General features: G+C 43.8%; 1 protein-coding gene across 3 annotated transcripts in view; it reads left to right on the plus strand.

The window, feature by feature from the left end:
• Positions 1-20,953, plus strand: part of LOC147310840 (aryl hydrocarbon receptor-like) — a 69,273-nt gene extending 48,320 nt beyond the window's left edge. The window contains exons 8-12 of one of the 3 annotated variants that reach the window (XR_015125405.1): positions 548-657; positions 5,644-5,785; positions 5,960-7,541; positions 12,671-19,583; positions 19,656-20,953. Coding sequence is in view for 2 of the 3 variants with exons in the window: in XM_086267017.1 (XP_086123143.1) it covers positions 548-657; positions 5,644-5,785; positions 5,960-7,541; positions 12,671-12,820 (1,984 nt within the window). In the remaining variant the exon portion in view is untranslated. Of the gene's footprint in view, positions 1-547; positions 658-5,643; positions 5,786-5,959; positions 7,542-12,670 lie in introns of all 3 variants that reach the window. The other 2 variants (XM_086267018.1, XM_086267017.1) reach the window with 2 other exon arrangements.
• Positions 20,954-21,786: the final 833 nt, after the last annotated feature.

Below are 21,786 nucleotides of genomic sequence, written 5' to 3' on the forward strand. Positions count from 1 at the left end.
ACCTCCTAAGACCTGAACTCTTCCACGGCAGCATTTTTCATTTCTCTTTGATATCTGGGCTGATTGGGACCTGATGAATGTAAAAATAAAGAATTACCAGATTTTTTTTAATCTAATTTTTGTTTCTAAGAAAAATGAGAGCCACGTATGAGGATATTTGTTTCAATAGAACAGTAGCAGTATAATGTCCTCGTGAGTGGCTATCAGGCCCTTGTAGACCACAATTGAGTATTTTGGTCCAAATAACCCAAAATGTGACGTCCACATATGTGGACGCGAGGTCGGAGGTTAAGTTAAGTTGTGTTGTACCTGTTTTGATCATATGTATCCTCCTTCATGAGATCCATGGGTGTGTCAGATGGGTGGGAGTTGTTTTATTTTTTAGAAAAATGGAGAAAACTAAAACAACATCACACTGGTAGAAGTTTCACAGGGTGACTATACTAAAATATAATACTATAGTTTTTTGTTTTTGCTTTCTTTACAGTGACATGTGGAATGAACTGTAAACAGCTGCCCGAGGTAACTCTGGTCGTTTTTTGTACAGGGGGAAGATAGTGCTGGGGTACACGGAGGCTGAGCTGCGGGTGAGGGGCTCTGGCTATCAGTTCATCCACGCCGCAGATATGTTGTACTGTGCAGAGAACCATGTCCGAAGTAAGTAACCAAAAACCAGCTGTCAACCAAAACAGTCTAGTTCATTCAAAGATGGGGCTGAACACTTGTGCCCTGTGCAGTGCCTGAAAATCCCTCATTTCCATTCTCTGCGAGGCGTTCTTCTGATTTGTTGCCTCGTGTAAACACAAGTTTTGATCAGCAGGTGGGTGGAGCTTCTGTGGTCATAACCAGAGCTGTGTGACTGCGAGGATAATATCAGGAATTACACATCAGGAATTAAATCCATGTAGACATTGAGGGTTCTCGGGAGGGGCCGTGCTAACACCTGCTGCTCTCTGGCAGCAGCACCATGCTCTCCCTTGTTTTAAATGCACTTTAGAGCAACATGCAGCAACACTACACATGAGCGGGAGGAGGGAGGTATGGGGTCTTCACACACCCCCGTTCTCTGCTAGCCATTGGGGCGGGGGGGCTTTCTCCCTTTCCTATCCCTCACTCATGTCTGTCCCGTCTGTAACATCTGAAAATAAAATATAATAAATAATAAAAACAAAGGTCGATCAAATGGACCAATACGGCAATGCCATAATGATCCATTTGGCAAAGTAAATCCATTGGGTATCCTTGTTGGTCTTCAGACAACAATTCTGACGGCTAAAGAACCAAATGGGACAGGAAAAAAAAAAGGAATTACACAACAGTAGGAAAGAACAAGTTGTATGAAATTGTGTAAAACAGACTGAAGCCTGAGCTCTCAGCATGTGTCTGTGTGTTACCCTCATGATGTGAAAAGCTGTGGTGTGTTTGTTCTTTGCAGGCATGTTGTTATTACCATGCCTGCACTACTGCTGCGGCTGATTTAGCCCATTTAGCAGGTTACATGAGCTGTTATATGTCTGCTTTAATACTGAAGAGAATTACCAGCTTGACAAACCTGACCGTGACTTCACTCCTTCACCTGCCCAAATTCCATTTTACCACAACCCAGCAGCCTGCCGAGCTCTGTTTCCTGTATGTGGTAAAACAAATTACAAAAGCCTTTAAAACTACAAAAATTATTATTTATTTACTTTCAGACATTTCATAAATTAATTAAAAAGGTCTTAATGTGTGCTACTATTGCAATTACTGCTGTATACGATTACAAAACTGGATAAAGAATAGTTAAAAAAACCCATAACATTCAACACGTACAGATCCAAAGTCTTCCTCCTCCTAGCGTTATTCCCGCTCTGCAGGGTCCGCTTTTCTGCAGTTTTTGTCACTTATACCATACCACATACCATCACAGTCGCGCTCCTTGCATCGTCTCCGTGATCGATGCGATGCCCAGCCGCTTTCGGAAGTCGGTGTTCATGACATGGTCCCATAGTTTCAGGCCCAGGCACCATCGCAGTATCCGCATTTCCATTGTGTGAAGGGCCTGTTCGTGCTTTACGGTGGACGGCCAACACGCTGATCCATAAAGTAGATCTTTGACTTGAGGTGGTCAGGTATTCGTCGGTCGCACAGGACACCAGTGACTTGGCACCACTTCATCCAGGCCGCATTAATCCTGGCTCGTACGTCTGGCAGGATGTTGCCGTCATTGCTGATCATCGATCTGAGGTACCTGAAGTGAGATACTTTTGCCAGGTCTTCCCCATCGATGCTGATGGTGCCGTCGGTTTGGGGGTCGGCTTCTAAGTACTTAGTCTTCTTGGTGTTCAACCTCAGCCCGTACTCACTCTGGCGTGTCTTCCATTGCTGCGTTTGGCGTTGCAGCTCCATTCGGGATTCATCTGCGAGGAAGACATCAATGGCATAGAGGAGTGTCCAAGGGCAGGGTGCTTGGAGGTCAGCGGTCACAGTCCATGCAGAGGATGAAGAGAAGCGGGGACAGTGCGGAGCCTTGGTGCACGCCCACGGTGATGCTGAAAGGTGGCGATGTTCCCACTGGGCTTCTGACTGTGCTGGTCACGTTTCTGTACACGAGCTTGATCAAATCGACGTAGGCCTCAGGGACCCCGTGTGATCACAGAGAGTGCCAGATCAGGTCATGAGGGACTCTGTCAAAAGCCTTCTCCAGGTTGAGGAAGGCCATATGGATGGTCTTGGTCTTCTCCCGGTGCTTCTCCTGCTGCTCCTGCCGCATCCTTTGACGAAGCCACACTGGTTGGGCGTTACTGTGACAATTTCTCGCAGCCGGGCATCGATGATCCGCTTGAATACAGATCCAAAGTCTGACTTCCTAAAATGATTCTAAGATCAGGTCAGCAGCACACCACAGTGGGCTGAGCAGGCGATCCATATACTGCATGTTTTCCCCTCTACCCCTCCTCCGCTGTCTGCTCCACTGCACTGTCATAAAATAATAAAAGCTAAAAATAAATAAATAACTTAATTTTTAACTAAATTCTAAAATATTATCAGATGTCACTAAATGAATAATGTACTAAACTGTGAAATATAGAAACCCTACCAGTAACTTGCAAAGCCAAGCTGCACACGTGTTGTGTAGCTTTGTTCTCTCTAGAGGGAAATCACAAAAGCCAGCAGCTAAAAAAGCTCTCAGCAGTTGTGACACACACAACAATTCAAATTAAACCTCTCATTTTTAAGTCTACCTGGAGTCTAGAGAAGCAGCTCAAGGACAACATGAATCGTTTTTGTTAGCAGCCTGGTCCCTGCCAGTTACTTTGGAAGCACTGAGTAATAAACGTGAAGTGGGAGTTGAACTAGACCAATTATGAAAATGTTCTGCACTAGAAGGACAACGACTTTTAATATAGTTTGCAATATTTATGAATTAAAGTAAAAGACTGAATGACTTATTATATTAAATTTAACGTGCTGGTGAAAAGCAATCCCAGAATTCATTACGGCAGCCCGATGCTGGCAGGGAATGATCTCCTTAGCAGAAAAGCTAATCTCACAGATCTCAGGCAAGGTTGGGGTGGAGCAAATTTTGAGAGATCCAATTAGTAACAGAAGCTAGACAGTCATTAATGTTGGTAGGAGTATTGAGTTTGGAGTCTTCCCAGAGAGGTGGCGTCTGATACCAACCTGACATATAGACACAGACATACAGGCACACACAGATACAAACATCCGTTCCCACCCTCATGCTCTCATATGCACTTACTCCACACTCAACCAACGTGGAGACTAGGGATGGGTATCGTTTAGGTTTTATCCGATACCAGTGCCAAATCGGTACTTTTGAAACGGTGCCGGTGCTCAAACGGTGCTCAAACCGGTGCTTAAAGAATGGAGAACACAAAATTGGTCCAAAAACCTCTCGTTCACCTGTTTTTTGTAAAAAGATGCAGCTATGGGGCATATATGGTATCACTCTTGGCTGGAAGCAGTGCTTAAACAATGGAAAAAAACACAAACTTTGTCCAAAAACCTCTCATGTTTAACTGTTTCCCTCTTTTTCTTTGGTCATTTTAGCCTTTTTGGCCAGGGTGAAGGGAGCATCTGCCATCAAACAAGAAGACAGCCGCATGTAGCTATGATGATGTTTGCTAGTTCACCTTACATGCATTAATGTAATAACGTGGTTAGCCTACTCAACGTAAATTACACACGAACAACATTAAGCTACTCACGCAGAGAAGAACGGCTGCTGCTGCTATCATCATCCTCATCATTTCTGCTACACTGGCAGGGCTAGGGGCCAGGACTCTCCTCTTCGGGTTCTTGGGGGATGTTGCTAACTCCGGATCCGATAACTGGCAACCCACGCACAGTAGATGTGCTCGGTGTGAGGTCTCGCAGCAAGCTATCAAATACGGCGCATTTCTGGGCTTTTAAAAAAAACGCTATGCGTCGCCAGGTGTTTCATCGGATTCGAGGTGTTACCTCCTTTGACAGTATCACAGTATCAGCTTAAAGCACTTGTTGCTGCTGAGTTTGCATATTTTGCTGTGAAGTACAGCCAGACTTTTGACCGCTTCGCCTTGGACATTTTTAATCTGTAGCTCTGCTCTAAAAGAACGTACGTACCTGGCCCCGCCTACTATCCTCGGAAACGTAAAATGATTGGCTAGAAGTGTATCACAGCTCAGGAAAAAAAAAGCACCGAAATAAAGCACCGAAATGTGCGCTGCTTTTCGGTCTGGTTACTACCGTTTATGTCAGAACACCGGTACCCATCCCTAGTGGAGACAGACATAAAGAGACGCTGTACACACGATCACACTCCCCAAGCGTACTCTACGAACCGGGTCTAGGTACCCTTGCCCCTGGAGGGGGGAACTGCACCCAGACCCAGGTGGTGTTACCCTTTTCCCTGCGGTGGGGAGAGGCAGACCGCCCCGACTCCGCAGCAGCAGGGAGGCCCCACACTCCAGACCGCAGTCGGACGGCCAACTCCTCCTCCTAGCCCCCCCGCTCCAGCAGGCTGCAGAGAACGGGGGTGAGAGAAGACTCCAAACCTCCCTCCGCCCGCTCATTGTAGTGTTGATGCATGTGTGTTCTAAGGTGCGTTTAAGAGTCCAGGATTTTAGACTTGATTGAAACACAGCTCTCGACTCAGCAGGCTGTGAAAAACACTAAACCAAAGCAGGTGGCTCAACATTCACACCCAAAAAGGTTTTGCTACTGAACAACCTGAGTATATGTAGGAAATCCTGTGCTGAGGACATTTGGTCTGGTCAAAGAGGTCAGACAGCTTTTGTAAGTAATCCTGTGGGATTAGTAAACAGATTGAGCAAAGCTGCAGAGCTGCCTGAAGAGAGGATCGGGCAAAGCATCAGAGATGAGAGCAGCACCACCACGTGCACTTCAGTGGACAGATGGGCACGTGGTCAGAAGTGACGAAGCCTGACCATGATTAACGGTCTTTGACCATAACCCACTAGTAAAGGTGAAATGAGTCAGTCCACTGCCACCCTGTCCAGCCTGGCAGGACACAGATGCTGTGGATAATTTGTGACAACTTTCGATGGAAACTCATTTCAAAGTGTTATGCAGATTTAGACTGTCATAGTGGACAGAGGTTATCTCTGAGTAACAGTTGTTTGTGTTCAATGTTTAAAGTGATGAAGACTGGAGAGAGTGGTCTGACTGTGTTCAGACTCCTGACTAAGGAAAACCAGTGGAAGTGGGTCCAGGCCAATGCCCGGCTGGTGTATAAGAATGGGAAACCAGATTACATCATCGCCACCCAGAGGCCTCTTTTGTAAGTACCTGTCTGTGTACAAATCTCATTTGGTCATTTATCTCGAGTAATACACTGAATCAAACCATTAAGATATCCATCCTCCTTCCCTTCAATGCCATACGTTTGTATTTCTTAGTTGTTTAAAAGAACTGCACAGAGAAGTCCTGACAATGATGTCTTCTGTGTTTATAGGGATGAAGAAGGAGGAGAACATTTGCGTAAGCGCTCTATGCATCTACCCTTTACGTATGCTACAGGAGAAGCCCTGCTCTATCAGTCCAATCATCCCATCGCAGGTTTTAGAGATGGCAGCTGTGTAAAAAATTTTAGCAAGTCAAAGAAGAATCGGACTGATAAGCTGCTGACGGATGGCCTGGACCCGGGCTCCCTTCTTGGGGCACTCATGAGTCAGGATGAGTCAGTGTATGTTTGCCAGCCAGCTGTGGAGCCCAAGCTGTCATTTCACAGCAGCTTCTTTGCAGAGCACGTTAGTTTCTCTGAAAGTGAACCCTCCAACCTGCACAGAAGCTGGAATGAACCTGCTAATAGTGTCGTAGGTCCAGGCATCACAGAACCAGGTACCAGCTTTGACCCACTGCTGGCTACTTTGGACTCGCTCTCTTTGGAGGGCCAAGGGATGGATGCAGAAGAGAGGAGTTACTCAAACAGCGAGCTGTTTGGAGCTCTGGAAGGGCTGGGCCTGAGTGCTGAGGACCTGGAGTTGCTGCTGCTAGATGAGCGTATGATCAGAGTTGAGATGGACCCTGAACACGTGCCCACTTTGGATGATCTGCTGACAAATGATGAGATTCTCTCTTACATCTATGACTCGATAGAAGGAAGGACTGATTCCACTGTACATGGAGGACAGGTACCTCCTAGCACTACCGCAGCAACCTCCACACCAGTGTCATTATCAGAAAATAATCTTGATACAAGTGTGCAAATGCAGTTTTGTCCCTCCAAGCCTCCAATAATGGAGCACACTCCCATTGTCCAGCTATCCCAGCAGATGCAACAGCATCTCAACATGCGAACCACTAAAGTACCACCTAACTGGGGCCAGCAGAGTGACCATTTCCCCCACAGGATAGTAAATGGAGAGCTGCTGGGGCAAAATCAGTCTATTGCCAATGGACAATGGACAGCCCAAGACATTCTAGTCCCAGCAGAGATCGAGTTGGAGCAACTGACCACACAGCAGACTACTTTCAATGACAAGGCCTCAGACTTGAATAGCAAGCTTCACCAACACTACCTTCAGCAGGAGCAGCAACCAAGGACCCAGAAGCAGCTCTCACTACAGTGCCATGCCAAACAGACGGCAGCAAACCTTGACGGACGATGTGGTCCGTCGAGCCCAGAGCATTCAGCAGAAAAAATGCCATGGCAGAACTACAGCTTCAGCGAAAGCCTGGGCAGCAGTTTCTGCATTGACAACAGCCAAAACGCTCTTACAAACACCTCACTGGAGTCTTGCAGGGAGCCCACTATGGACAGTGTGGATTACACAGTCAGTGGAGGTGGTTTGCTTGAGAGAAGTGCAGAGCAGCGGGGCGCTGAGAGCACAGTTGCATCTTTTCGTGGAATGAACCACAAAAGCCACCCAGAGCAGATCCCAGGCCCCTTGTTCGAGGTCATCTCCAGTCTGTCGCAGTGCCCTCCCTGCACTAGCCCCCTGGAGCAGATTCTAAGAGTGGGTAAGCCCTGCTGCCAGCTCGACCACTTTGGCTTGGTGACCTCTGAGATCCTTGACGACCCCAATCACAGCAAGGTGAGGTTGCTGAACATTGTCATACTTTGAAATCATTACTAGCTGCACAGCTTGGAGGTTCCTTCCTGAGCCGGGCATACAGACTGTGTACCCAGGTTTTAACTTTTTAGTAGCTTTTACATTTAAATCTGTTATTAATTGGTAGAACCTGGGACCATTTCGTGGCCTTTCCGTTTTTTAATTCCACGCCATTTCCACTGTGTTTAATGGAGTATAGCCAAATTTTCAAACATGTATTTTTTTCCCATTTTATTTTAAAATTTCAGTCTGAGTTTTTTAAATGAGCTTAAATGGCTGAATAAAAGGCATACATCCACTATCGAACCTCGTGGCCGATTTGTGCCCCATTGAAACCCATTATAAACGCTATTTTTCACTGTACAATTATTACCATGGCTTAACTTTCACTTTCATTCTGAACTCAGGGCCTTAGAATTGTAATTTTTTTATTTGGCCACCGGGTGGCGCCCTTGTTCCACATGTGACGCCTGCTGGAACATACACACCTTCTCCAGCGGCCTGCTCGAGACAGATACCCGGAAAAGGCAGACTAATTTCCCGCGTGCCGCAGCAGCTTGGCCCGCTGCTCGTTCCGGACCATTTTCTGCCCTTAGGATCGTTTGAGGGTGCATTAATTTTTTTTAATCAACAGGAAATGACGTATTTGTTTTCACGTGGTAGCGGAAGTGTGTGCTGCAGACATGGGAACCGAACCATATGCTCCGGCGCTGCGCGAAACACACCCGCGGCAGAGGCACTCCTCCCCGGGGGAGCAGGAGCAGCAGCGCCGCCTGGGGACATTTTCGGCTTCTGCAAAAAAAATTAAAAACGGATCGAAATTAATGTTGGTGCCAATCTTTTGTCCATCTAAAGGCCTAATTATAATAACAATAAAATATTACTTCAAATGTTTTTTTTGGAAAATATTTTATGTTTTATGTTTTATGTTTTTGGGGCAAAAAAAGCAGTGCGCTCATGTGACGAAACCGGGATATAAAGGGTTAAAATCCGCGAAATGTAATTAAAACTTGACATGAATATTTCAAGGAGAAGTAGGTCTAAAAGATTGGCTAATTTAAAGTGGAATAAAATATTAATATATAAATTTTTTATAGCACTTTTTGGGCGTGGTCGATAGTGTGCATTTTATGAAATGCGCTCCTGGAAAAAAAATAAAAGGCGATCGAAATGACTCTTGGTGCCAATCTTTAGTCCATCTAAAGGCCTAATTATAATAACAAACAAATATTACTTCAAATGTTTTTTTTGGAAAATATTTGGTTTTTTTGTTTTTTGGGGCTAAAAAAACAGGGCGCTCATGTAATAAAACTGGGATTTAAAGGGTTAAAACAATGAAAATATAATTAAAACTTGACATGGATATTTTAAGCAGAAGTAGTTTTAAAAGATTGACTAATTTAAAGTAGAAAAAAATATTGATATATAACATTTTAGAGCACTTTTTTTGGCGGGACCATTTTTGGTCCCGAGGGTCACGAAAGGATGGATTTTTAAAAATGTGCTCCTGCACAAAAAATAATAATGGATCAAAATGAATGTTGGTGCCAATCTTTGGCCTATCCAAAGGCCTAATTATAATAACAATCAAATATTACTTCAAATGTATTTTATGGAAAATATTAATTTTTTAATTTTTTTTTCTGTTAAAAACAGGGCGCTCATGTACCTAAACTGGGATTTAAAGGGTTAAAACAATGAAAATATAATTAAAAGTTGATATGGATATTTTAAGCAGAAGTAGTTTTAAAAGACTGACTAATTTAAAGTAGAAAAAAATATTGATATATAACATTTTTAGAGCACTTTTGGGGCGGGACCATTTTTGGTCCCGAGGTTCACGAAAGGATGGGATTTTGAGGTTCTACCAAAGGTTAAGGAAATCATCTTTTATCTGTCTGTATTCTATGTATTTAGACATGAAGGTGCATCAGTTACTCAGTAATTTGATTAAAATAGGAGGAACGGTGGTTGATGGGTCTGTCTCGAGCGAGACAGTTCTACTACAACGGCAAAAGCAAGACGCAAGTCCTCACAGCTCTTTGTGTTGCTCGTGCACGAGGGAGAGAACTGTGACGAGCGTCGTTCCTGACAGGCGCTCTCAGCCAGCTCCCCCGCAGCACTGCTCTTTATTGAGGTTACGTGAATATGCATAAGTTCATTAACATATGACGTCTTACACAAGCATACATGTGAACAAAGAGTACCTTGTCTGTGTGTACGTGTAGCCGTGTGTGTGTGTGTGTGTGTGTGTGTGTGTGTGTGTGTGTGTGTGTGTGTGTGTGTGTGTGTGTGTGTGGGGTCAAAATGTGACCCTGTGAAGACTCCTCAGACCTGCTGTGCCAGGAGTCCAGCGGTCCACCTAAACAAAAGGCACTTATACGTAAAGAGATAAGAGTAGGTGTCCTCCTGTAGTATAAATCAGTAAGAGCAGGTACGACCTCTCTCACGACTTTAAGATGTGTGTTTATGCCAGAGTGCTCTGGGAGGCTCACAGTCTTTGCAGACTGCTAAGGATCAGACCTCCTATCATTATGCAATCGATTATAAAACTCTATATATGAGTAAATATTTCTAAGCATAAATGACAATCAACAATATAAACCTAACAGTGGTCAGCACTGTTGTCGCACAGCAAGAAGGTCCTGAGTACAATTCCACCATCAGGCCGGCATCCTTCTGTGTGGAGTTTGCATGTTCTCCCCGTGTTTGCATGGGTTTTCCACGGGTACCCCGACTTCCTCCCACTGTCCAAAGACAAGCAGTTTGTGGGGATAGGTTAATTGATCAATCTAAGTTGCCCATAGGTGTGAATGCAGGAGTGAACGTGAGCGTGAGTGGCTGTCTGTCTCTGTGTGTTGGCCCTGCGACAGACTGGCGACCTGTCCAGGGTGTACCCCGCCTCTCGCCCTATGACAGCTGGGATAGGCTCTAGCGCCCCCCGCGACTGTGAAAAGGATAAGTGGAAGCTGATGGATGGATGGAATTTCATATTATAGTAAAAAATGTCACTCAGAATTCAGGAAGTAGTTGAGACAGCCTCGGGATGGTAGGGAAGAATGAGAGAGAGGGGTGGCTGAAGCAAACGTCACTGCACACGTGGGTGAAAAACACTGAGGTGGTGTTGGGTAGCTATGGTGCAAACGTGAACAAGCAATGTGAAAGGATAGGTGCCAGTGTTTTTGTCTACAGCATACAAATGGCTGAGTGGAAAAAAGGGAACGAGTATTTTAAGCAACTGGTGAATGAAGAAAATGACAAGCAGACTTATTGTCATGCATAAGTGTGCAAGGAATGAAATGTCATTGCAGTTACTCAATGTAAGATGAAAAAATATTTAAAATAAATCAAATATGTTAAAATATGTATAGCAGCAAAATATATTATCACGTGCAATGGTAAAAGTGAGCTGTGGAAAGCTGTGGACACGTACACAAACATGGTATTTTCATGTTGAGCAGTCTGATGACCTGGTGAAAAAGCTGCAGAGCCTCTATCCACAGGCCAGCAAGGAGAACAGTCCATCGTGAGGGTGTGACGAGTCACACATGATAGTTTTGGCTTGAGACAAGTAGCCCTGACTGTCATAGTGTGTGTGATGAGGACTCAGAGGCAGGAGGAGGTTTATCTAAAGGCAAGCGCTTTACTGAGCGGATACGTACCAGCATAAAGCAAAATACAAAACGAAACCAAAAACAAATGCAAACTTTCAACTCACGAGGAGTGAGAAACAGGACGTGGACTAACACTCTAACAAAGGACAAGAGGACAATATACAGTCTACACAGGACGGCGATTAGGAGAAGCTAGGGAAAAGGTAGGTTTACAAGATGGTAGTAAGACCTGCTATGATCTATGTTTGGAAACAGCGGCATTGACAAGAAGACGAGGAAGAAAAGGGGAAAACTACCGAGGGTTTGTGTAAGTTCTCAGTCATGCAGGTCGTGGTAGTCTGGAATTTTAACAAACTAAGGAAACTGGACTTCTTTAGGTTTGTGAAGACATTTCAGGTCTCATCCAAGAAGAAGCTTCTTGGATGAGACCTTATAAAAACAGCTGGTGGAGAGTCCCAGTTATTTATCTGAGGTATTTACTGAGGTTGTGAAGGTGCTTCTGAGGGTTGTTGATCCACTGTTGATCAGGTGTGTCATCACATGAGGCAAGGTGTGGAAAAAGACAGGAAAAAAGCCAGAAGAACTTTGGATGGAGTAGTTCATCCCAAGCACAAAACTCAAACACAGCCTAAGCAGCATAGTGTATGCTGTGCAGTGCTGTGAGCAGTGCTTGGACCTCTGCACAGGAGAAACCAAACAGCTGCTCCACAAAAACTTGGCACATTATAGAAGAGCCACCTCAACAGGATAGATGTACACGTCTGTACAGATGCCATTAAAGAACAATGGTCCCTCTTTCAAGGATGCCAGGGTCCACAATATGGACTGAGGACACAGATGGTTTAGAGGGGAGTAGAGTAAATGGTAAATGTACTGACTCTTATGTAGAGGGACTCCATCTCCATTCACTGTGAGCAACCAGGCACAACGCCCCCTATCAAATACTCTAAAGATCACTTCCAGCTGGGACTCTCCACCATTTGTTTTTATATCTGAAGAAGTCCATCGGATGAGAGCTGAAATGTCTTCACAAACAAAATAAGTCCAGTTGCCTTCTTTTTCAAGCTCTCAAGAAAACCACAGAGTAGAAACGTGAATGTAGTGTGACAGACGAGACGGTAGGAACGGACTGCAATGGAGTCATGCTCCACTGTGGCTACCCCTGAAGGGGGAAGCCTGAAGCCCCTCCCTGAGCCTGGTTCTGTTGTTTTCCCTTCCCACTGTTGCCAAAGTGCTTGCTCAATAAAATTGAATTGAATTAAAGAAGAAGGTTGTAGGGACTTTACCCTATAACTGATATTTTTCTGATATTCAGAACATGCTCCATAATATTGGACCATCTTCCTCAATAAAGTTTTTGCCTTATTTATTTGTTTGTGTTTCTGCTTTTAAGATTATTTTAAGATTATGAATCATAATCTTTGTTTTATACAAACACCCACTATGAGCCAAATGGCAATCCTGTTTAATGTTAATGATATTTTATGTCCTTTGCAGATGGAAAATGGCTGCGTGCTAAACAGTACTTACCCAGGAGGTTGTGCCCTGCCTAACAGGAAGGGATCTGTGCCTCCTACTATCCAGGTACCCAGCCCTGAGACGTTGCCTACACTTCCAGACCCACCAGCCACCGGCTTCTACCTCTGACCATCTGACAGGGACAGTCATGTAGCAGGACACTGTGAATGGCCAGAAACATCCAGTGACTGGACCAGCCTTATACATCTACACACCACAACAAACAAAGCTGGAGAAACGTAGGCCGACATCTGTGTTGTCTGTTTTTGTCTTTTCATTTTGACTTTGTAATGTTGTGTCAGGGGAGGGGATCACCGAGTTATATTTTAAGTCATATTATCATATGAGTCCTTTGTTTACACTAATGCAGTTAAGAGCGCTTAGGTTGTTTTAAGTAAATATGAATCATTGGAGGCTGGGTTTTAGAAATCTGCATTCAGATACACTGTAAAACCAACGTGTTCTCGTCCCAGGACATCAGATTCTGCCGTGCTGTCTTAGTATTGGTACTTTAATGCACCAGCATGGCTTCATTAGACACTGAGAACCAAGAAATCTGTTTTCAAGAGGAATTTACAAGTTAGCCAGCCAGTCTGTGGTTTATGTCCTCTTCAGGAGTCTGTGGTTTGCACTTTCATTACACTCAGTGATTCTTTGCCTATTCGTTTCATACAGATTATTCAGACTGAATCTACAGTTATATGGACCAAGAATTTGGCCACATCTCCTAATCTTAGAATTCAGGTGTTTTCAGCCCCATTTCCAGGGGTGTATAAAATAAAGCACCTAGCCATGCAGTCTGTCTTTACAACCATTTATGAAAGAATGGGTCATTATAAGGAGACACTGATTTTTTGCATGGCACTGTAATAGGATGCTACTACTGCAGCAAGTCGGTTAGTGCAATTTCTTCCCTCCTTCCTACATATATTTTATAATCAATTTTAAGGAGTGTTATTATTATTATTAAGTGGAAGCTTTTAGCAGCCGGAGTAGGTCAGCCACTAATGTGCCGTTACAGTGCTAAGGCATACAGTGTGTAAAAGTCACTGATTTGCTTACTCAGTAACTCCGGCATTAATGTAAGCACAAAAACTGTGGCATGTGTTTCCATGGCTCCTGTAGGTTTACTGTGTAGGTGCTCCAGTACTAGGGTATCCATGTAGAGTCTGTTATGTAAAAAATGTCTGATCCATCCATCTATCCATCCATTTTCTGCCCATCTCTGCCCAGACCACCCTCCTCCAGCACCTCAATTCAATTTTATTCATACATCCTCAAATCACAACAAGATTCAAGTCAGTGCACTTTATACTAATCCCCAACAATCATATGACCCCCTACAAGCAAGCGCTTTGGCAACAGTGGGAAGGAAAAACTCCCTTTTAACAGGAAGAAACCTCCGGCAGAATCAGGCTCAGGGAGGGGCGGGGCCATCTGCTGTGGTCGGTTAGGGTGAGACACCAAGGTGTTTCCAAGAAATGTAATTTCTCCAGAGCATCGTGGATCTTCCCAGGGCCTCCTTCCAATGGGGCATGCACTGAACATCTTGAGCATCCTGGTCAGATGCCTTAAGAGGGCAGTGGCTCTATTCCTGCTTTTTCCTGAATGGCAGAGTTCCTCACTCTATCTCCAAGGCTGAGCCTAGGCTCCCTTCAGAGAAAGCTCATTTCTATGTTGTATCTGTGACCTCATTCTTACGGACGTGAGGTCACAGAGCTTGTGACTTAGGTGAACGTAAGGGCGTAGCTACAATTCAACAGCTTTGCTTTTACACTCAGCTTTCCCCTTACCATGACAGACCAGTACAGCATCTGCATCACTGTAGATGCTTCTCGAACCTGTCGATCCAATCTCTTGGTCCACTCCCCCCTAAATCATGAACAAGACCCCAAGATCTGTAACTGCTCTACCAAGGGTAGTAACTCGTTCCCATCCCAGAGAGCCCTTTTCAGTCTGAGGACCATGGTCTTGAATTTTGAAACACCATTTCTTATCCCAGTGTGAGTTGGAGAATCTCAAGATCCTGTGACCACCACACCAGACCTCTTGGCTGCTCCTAGAAATTTTGTCCATGGAAATTGTGGACGAAATCGTGACAAACGACAGCAGTCCCTTTGTTCAACAGTCACAAAGAACGAGTCTGACTTATAGCCAACAATGTGAACTGGGCTCTGGTAATGGTTGTACTGGTTAGGCCACAGCAATGGGCCTGATACCATATACTCCCAAAGCATCTCCAACAGAACACACGGTTGAATGCCTTCTTCAAGTTCCCAGAACTCATGTAGACTGTTTGGGAACTCCCATGCATCCTCAAACATCCTTGAGAAAATAAAGAGCTGATCCATGATCAGGATGAAAACCACCTCATGAATCTAAGGTTCCACTAACAGGCAGACGAAGTACCCAGGCTGAGGCTGAGAAGCATGAGCATCCTAAAGTTGGACCACACTTTGTGGACCCAGTCCTTGAAGAGGGGAACCACCACCACCCCAGTCTCCCAGTCCAGAGGCACTGTCTCTGACTGCAACACAATGTTGCAGAGGTGTGTCAGCTATGACAGCACCACAGCAGAGCCTGAGCCTTGACAAACTACCTCAGTGACCTTACTCCCAGTCCTCTTATACTACAAGAAGCCATGTCAGTGGGATTGAGGAGATTCTTTGATGTGTTAGTTCAACTGTCCTCTGTTGAGGTCAGCATCCCCACTATAGTCCCATCCCCATTATATACAGTGTGGACGGAAACTGCTTTCCCCTGACAGTTTGCCAGGCCAACCGAAAGGCTTCTTCCATGGCCTCTCTTCTCCCATACTGAGTTTTTGCCTTGGCTACTGTCAGAGCTGCACTCTGGTTAGCCTGCTGGTACAGCTGTTCCATGTACTCAAAACCAGTTTCAGTAACCAGGGATCAGACCCCCACATCCTTCCTCTTCTGTCTAACCTATGATTGCTGTGTTGTAGAATGCACAATCAGACAGGTTTTACATCATCTGTTTGAATGTAGGAAAAGCTAGAGGAGCTCTGGAAACCTTTATATCTCTGATAAATGCAGTTCTTTTCTGGTGATATGTTTATTGTTTCGTGTGATCTTTCCCAATATGACTGGTTTGCTTTGCTTTGTATCTGAATGCACCATACAAACACGTGATTACAGGTGTTGGTACAGTTAAGTTTTGCTCATGCTACAGGAATGTAATTGTTAAGTGTTTATTGATTTCTTTGTTGAATGATTTTCAACAATGAGATTAATCCATATACATTTGAAAAAAAGTATAGAACATGAGAATTATTTCTAGAACTATCCTGCACTTTATTTCTTAAACCCACCTGATGCACACTGGTAGTGAAGGACACCGGGGGGTGAAAACCCTGATTTATGGGGTTCTTCCCATTTCTGACACAGTCTTATTTTGCGATACACTTCAAATGATGAGTCCTCACAAGCACAAACATGTCATGTTAGTGTAATCATTTTTATTTTTCTCCACTTGAATTGTTTGTCTCTTGTTGATTATGTTGACATTGAATTGAACCTCTCAAAGATTCGTTTTTTTATATGTGGTCACTGTTACAAGTTTACCTGACTCATTTGGAAGAAACCCCTTGTGTATTTCTCTATATATCAATGTCCTATGGGAAGTTCCTGATTGTTTGGACGTCCATATGTAAGATATTGTCTCTACCTAGGCTGCACTTACCCCTTCCTCCCTGCTCTCACCTGCTCCATAACATCTACTATACTATACTATATACAAATGGAAAACTCACGATTTTAAGGGCAGAGCCTGATATCTTCATCTTGATATCATCTTGTTGTCAAACCAACCTAAAATGTGAAATATAGTCATTTAATGACACACGGGTGACAAATTAAAGGAAAAATTGACACCTGTAATGTGGGGATTATCGGGCATAAGGGAAGCCTCACATGTACAACCTGTTGCTCTTAAACCCTTTTTCAATCCTAAGTGAATCAGACACTGCTGTCATTGGATAGTCCAGACAGACGGCTTCACTGTGCATGAAATCAGACAGAATTTACACATGTAGATGGATTAGTGTGTTTCAGAAATTTGCCATCCTGCTAATAGTAGTCTATATGTGAAGTGTACATGTGTGGTGTGGTTGTTACGGTTATATTCAAGTCAATTCATGAACAATTACATTGAAATGTGCATTTGCTATAATTAGCACCAAATTGTGAACAAATTTCAGTAAGAGATCTTCTGTAAACAGAGCCACGTCATAATCTGCTCACAGACTTTGTTGTTGCGTTAGACTGTTTGGACTGTGGAAGTTATATCAGTATTCAACCATGCTTTTGGGGTATTTACATATAACATAGTGAAGACACAAGGAGTCAGCTGGGGCCCCGGAGAAAACAGCAAACATAAAATAAGAGTGAATAAAGCTAAACTACTGGCAAAAAGATTATGGATACAAATGCTCTTTTATTCACCGGGTAGGCAAAAACTGTAACTCATCAGTAAAGCTGCTTTTGTGTATGTGTGTATGTGACAATCTCTACATTCAACAATAGAAATACGTGGTCTGTAGTAGAAATAGAAAATAAAAAAACATCAGAGAAATAGGATGGACTGCTTCCATCAAGCCATAGTCCACCAGATGAATACAAAGTAGCTCTGAGTGATTCAATTCAATTTTATTTATATAGCGCCAAATCACAACAAAAGTCGCCTCAAGATACAGATAAATACAGAGAAAAACCCAACAATCATATGACCCCCTATGAGCAGCACTTTGGCGACAGTGGGAAGGAAAAACTCCCTTTTAACAGGAAGAAACCTCCGGCAGAACCAGGCTCAGGGAGGGGCGGGGCCATCTGCTGCGACCGGTTGGGGTGAGAGAAGGAAGACAGGATAAAGACATGCTGTGGAAGAGAGACAGAGGTTAATAACAGATATGATTCAATGCAGAGAGGTCTGTTAATACATAGTGAGTGAGAAAGGTGACTGGAAAGGAAAAACTCAATGCATCATGGGAATCCCCCGGCAGCCTACATCTATTGCAGCATAACTAAGGGAGGATTCAAACTGAAGGCTCTCCCTCCCATTCTACTTTTAAATACTCTAGGAACAACAAGTAGGCCTGCAGTGTGAGAGCGAAGTGCTCTAATAGGGTGATATGGTACTACAAGGTCATTGAGATAAGATGGGGCCTGATTATTTAAGACCTTGTATTAGGGGTGCAACGATACACAAAATTCACGGTTCGGTTCGATACTTTGGTGTCACGGTTCGATATTTTTTCGATACAAAAAAAAAATGTTCATGCCTTTTTAATTTGTCATTTATTAAATTTTCACGGCACATTCCGCACCACATCTCTGTGCGTTCATCATTTGTTTGAAGCCAGCTCACCTCCTGCAAACACTTTTCCGAGAATACGCGCTTCTTTTGTGGTTTGGAGGAACATCACAGTAATTGCTTAAAGGAGCTTCTTTGACATCTTTAAGAGTTCTAAACAAATGTCTGTCCTCCTCCTGAAAATCTTATGTACACAAACACGCGTTGCAACTTCTTATCTTGTGCGCGTCTTTTGTTTTGACAGCGAATGCGCACCTGTGGACCACTTATGTGCAGCCCTGGTTATTTAGCTCGTCATATTGCAGCCACAGAAACTCTTTTGTCCATGAAACCATAAAGCTGCACTTTCTTTTTGCCTTATAGTCTGATTTGTCATAACTTCTCCGTTTTGTGGTAAGCTTTTCTTTGGCTGTCACTTCTTCACCCTGACCTGTCTTATTTGGCTCAGCAGAACTAAAATATATATCTGTCTGTGAAGGTTCTCAGTCATCCAGGTCATCGTAGTCAAATATAAATCCTGCTGCTTTTACACACGCACTCACATAAGCTCAGTGATTCTCTGCGCGATCAACCTCTCACATGTTTAAGCTGCGGGAGATTTCACTTGTCATGTTTGCATAGTAAGCTAACGATTGATAAGACGATGTCAGAGGAATTGGTGCACAAATTATCATCACTCACAGATCAGTGCTGTCGCTCTCTATACACAGTTCGCGCGATTGCAAAGTGAAAGCAAAAAAACAAGCGCAAATTCAAACGCAATTTCAATATGTCACATATTGACAGTGGCTCACCGATGCCAATGACATAATTACCCAGCTACATTTCCGAAAGAATGCAAAAGCATTGACATATATTTTTCCTTCCTACGATAGGCCGACGGGCAGGGCAGAGATAGATTTTGGTAGCCCGACTGGAAAAATCGCTAGCCCCGGGATGTCGGGCTAGCGATTTTGCGAGCCCTGTATCTGATTGAGGAATCCCTCATCTTTGGAAAAGAGAGTTTATTACAGAGAAATGGCTCTTTCCAAAATAAAAGCTATACTATCCGCTTCTTCTGGGCTATATTCTCAGCAGCATATTAAACATATCAGGTCCCCATAAGGAGAATAATGTGCTAACGGCTGTCTAAATGACTCGGGTAAAGTTTGTAGCATGCGTGCTTGTTGTTTTTGTCTGCTTCCACTTGTCTTTGCACGAGGATGATGTCGGAGTAAATGTGCAGTCATATTCGTTGTGTTCCCACTAGTGCTGTCAGCCTTAATCTGAAATGACGTTAACGCCACAACACGGCAAATCTCCGTTAACGAGCTACCGCGGATCGCCCCGTGCGTGGGGCTGGACGGCAACACGTTAACGAGCTAACTGCGCTAACACACTAGCTCCCACCCATGTAATTGAGTATTGCGTGGCACATCCAACATACTGTTTTACTTTAGTCCATGACGCGCTTACCTTCAGGGTCATTCGTCACATGAAAACCAGAATAGTTCCAAACGCCAGATCTGAATGAGGGTGGGGGAGGTTCAATTTGCCATGTTGCAACGAGAGCTTAACTTCTGTCTGCTAGCTTGCGCTGCGCTCAGTGAATCTGCGTTCGACTACTCCGCCTAGGCTGCACTGTCGAGCGCAGATCCACTGAGCGCTCAACACAGACAGCATCGTCAGAAGGAAAGTTGATAAAATAAATTTAAAAATTTTGTGTTGTTCGATACATATGCGTACCGAACCGAAAGCACTCGATGCAAGTATCGTTGCACCCCTACCTTGTATGTGAGGAGCAGGATTTTGAATTCTGGATTTAATAGGAAGCCAATGAAGGGAAGCCACTTTTGAAGTGATCACTTTTATGTTTTATATCCTAATGAATGTGCTCTCGTCCTGCATGGCAGCGCCCTAATTCATTGAATGGCTCAATCATTATTTAAAGCCTACTGTGTTTTAATGAAGGTGGTATTCTTCCAGCAATTTTTAGAATTCATCCCTTCAAGTAGCACCAGATAGGCCAAAACGGCATATATAGATTTTCCTTTAATTTGTCACTTATTGATATTTTCCCCACAGTGTTTACCTTTGAAATGGTAGAAAATGATGAAACATGAGGTCTGTCATTTCAGGTCTACACAGTTAAAAAAAAAGAAAGAAAACCAAATAAAGTTAAAGATAGATCTTTAGTGGGCAGACACACTTCTGAATGTTTCGTGTACAGCATAAAATTACTCAGAAATGAAGATGAGTCAGATTATTTCATCAAGAGAAGATGCTGAAAAGAGATTTCCATTGTTCAAATAATGTTATTATTGATAGAGCTGCTGTTATTTTGACATGTTTGCGATGTGAAACACGTGGACGTTACATGTGACTCATTTCTTTATCTTTCTTTTTCCCACAGCAAAAGTGTCTGCTCTATTTAATATGATTGATGTGACTTAGTGTGAAAAGATGTGTATTTAAAGTCAAACAAACAGGTATGTACATAGTTTTATGTCAAGTCACTTGTTTCACTATTTTTGAGACACCCAACAACCCCTTTGCTGGTTTTTGTGTTATTTTCTATTGTAAATAGTACTTTCATCACAATGCACTCTGTGACATCCTGAAAATGGTGCCATATTACTGAACTTTTATTCTGTCTTTACCTAACCACGGTAATGTTACCAAGACATGACGTGCTGTAGATTATTTGGCCTGTGCCCTTTGTTTCAGAAGCTTTTTTTCCTTTAAAATAAGGTTTTCTGCAAACACACAAACATCTTACAGACATGGAACTATGACCACTCATACATTTCTGTCTTTCAGCCCTCTAGTTTTGTATTCACATGAACAGTAGGGATGTCTAACGTCTGTCAATGAATTCTTATTGTGGACCCCTGACATTTAAAGGTGCTATACGTAGCATTTGAACAATAAATAAACCTGTACCACATTTAATTTGTGAAGCCTGTGTAATTACAGAGAACAAAGTAGCCAGGATTTGACCAAGGTGCTCCACAAGTGGCAATGTCACGGTTCGGCATGGCAAACCGTGGGAGGCGTGGGGAAGGAGGACCCAGGCGCGGCGCTCTATGTACAAACAGTGCGTTTATTTACAGTGTATGGTACAAAACAACAATAAATCCCCGCGCTTTCCCTGACTCCCGTGTCGTGTCTTTCCGTGAATAGTCCGTGTCTCAGTGCTCTCCGCTCTCGTGTCTCAGCACTCCTCGTGCTGGCTGCTGTCTGGCGCTCCACACTTCTCCTGGGGACACAATAGACACAGCCGTCAGGACACATATAACCGCGGGCATACACACACTAACTCAGTTCAACTGGATGACTAACGTGGAGTTTCATGGAATGATCCCGCGTCGGTGGGAGCTCCAAGACTCTCTTAAGTAGCTCCCCCGACGAGGCCTGATCAGCAGCAGGTGTGTGGCTTCGGGTGTGGTCAGTCCGCCAGCAGGGCCACACCCACCAGGCCTGAAGGCGCCCGCAGAAGCACATACACACACACAAGCAGGGATAACGAGGGACAGCAATACAAAATATATATTATAATATTAGTCCATAACTGCTCAGGGATCCTGGGTCGCTCAGACCCAGGATCCCTGACAGGCAACCTCTTTGTAAGAAAAATAAAGCCATGGCTCAAAGGCCCAAATCTGTAGTTCTCCAAGTGCAATGAAATGAAATCTGGTCTTTAAGTCTGACGTCATTAGCCGTGTCCGGTCCCAAACTCCACTGCAGGTCCATAAGTCACTCGGTCATTGCAGCATCAATGAGAG

The sequence above is a fragment of the Aulonocara sp. 'chitande type north' Nkhata Bay genome, linkage group LG16 (genome assembly GCF_057382095.1).
Source record: "Aulonocara sp. 'chitande type north' Nkhata Bay isolate Kocher_YH1m ecotype deep benthic linkage group LG16, A_spYH_male_GT1.1, whole genome shotgun sequence".
In the NCBI taxonomy this organism is placed as follows: domain Eukaryota; kingdom Metazoa; phylum Chordata; class Actinopteri; order Cichliformes; family Cichlidae; genus Aulonocara; species Aulonocara sp. 'chitande type north' Nkhata Bay.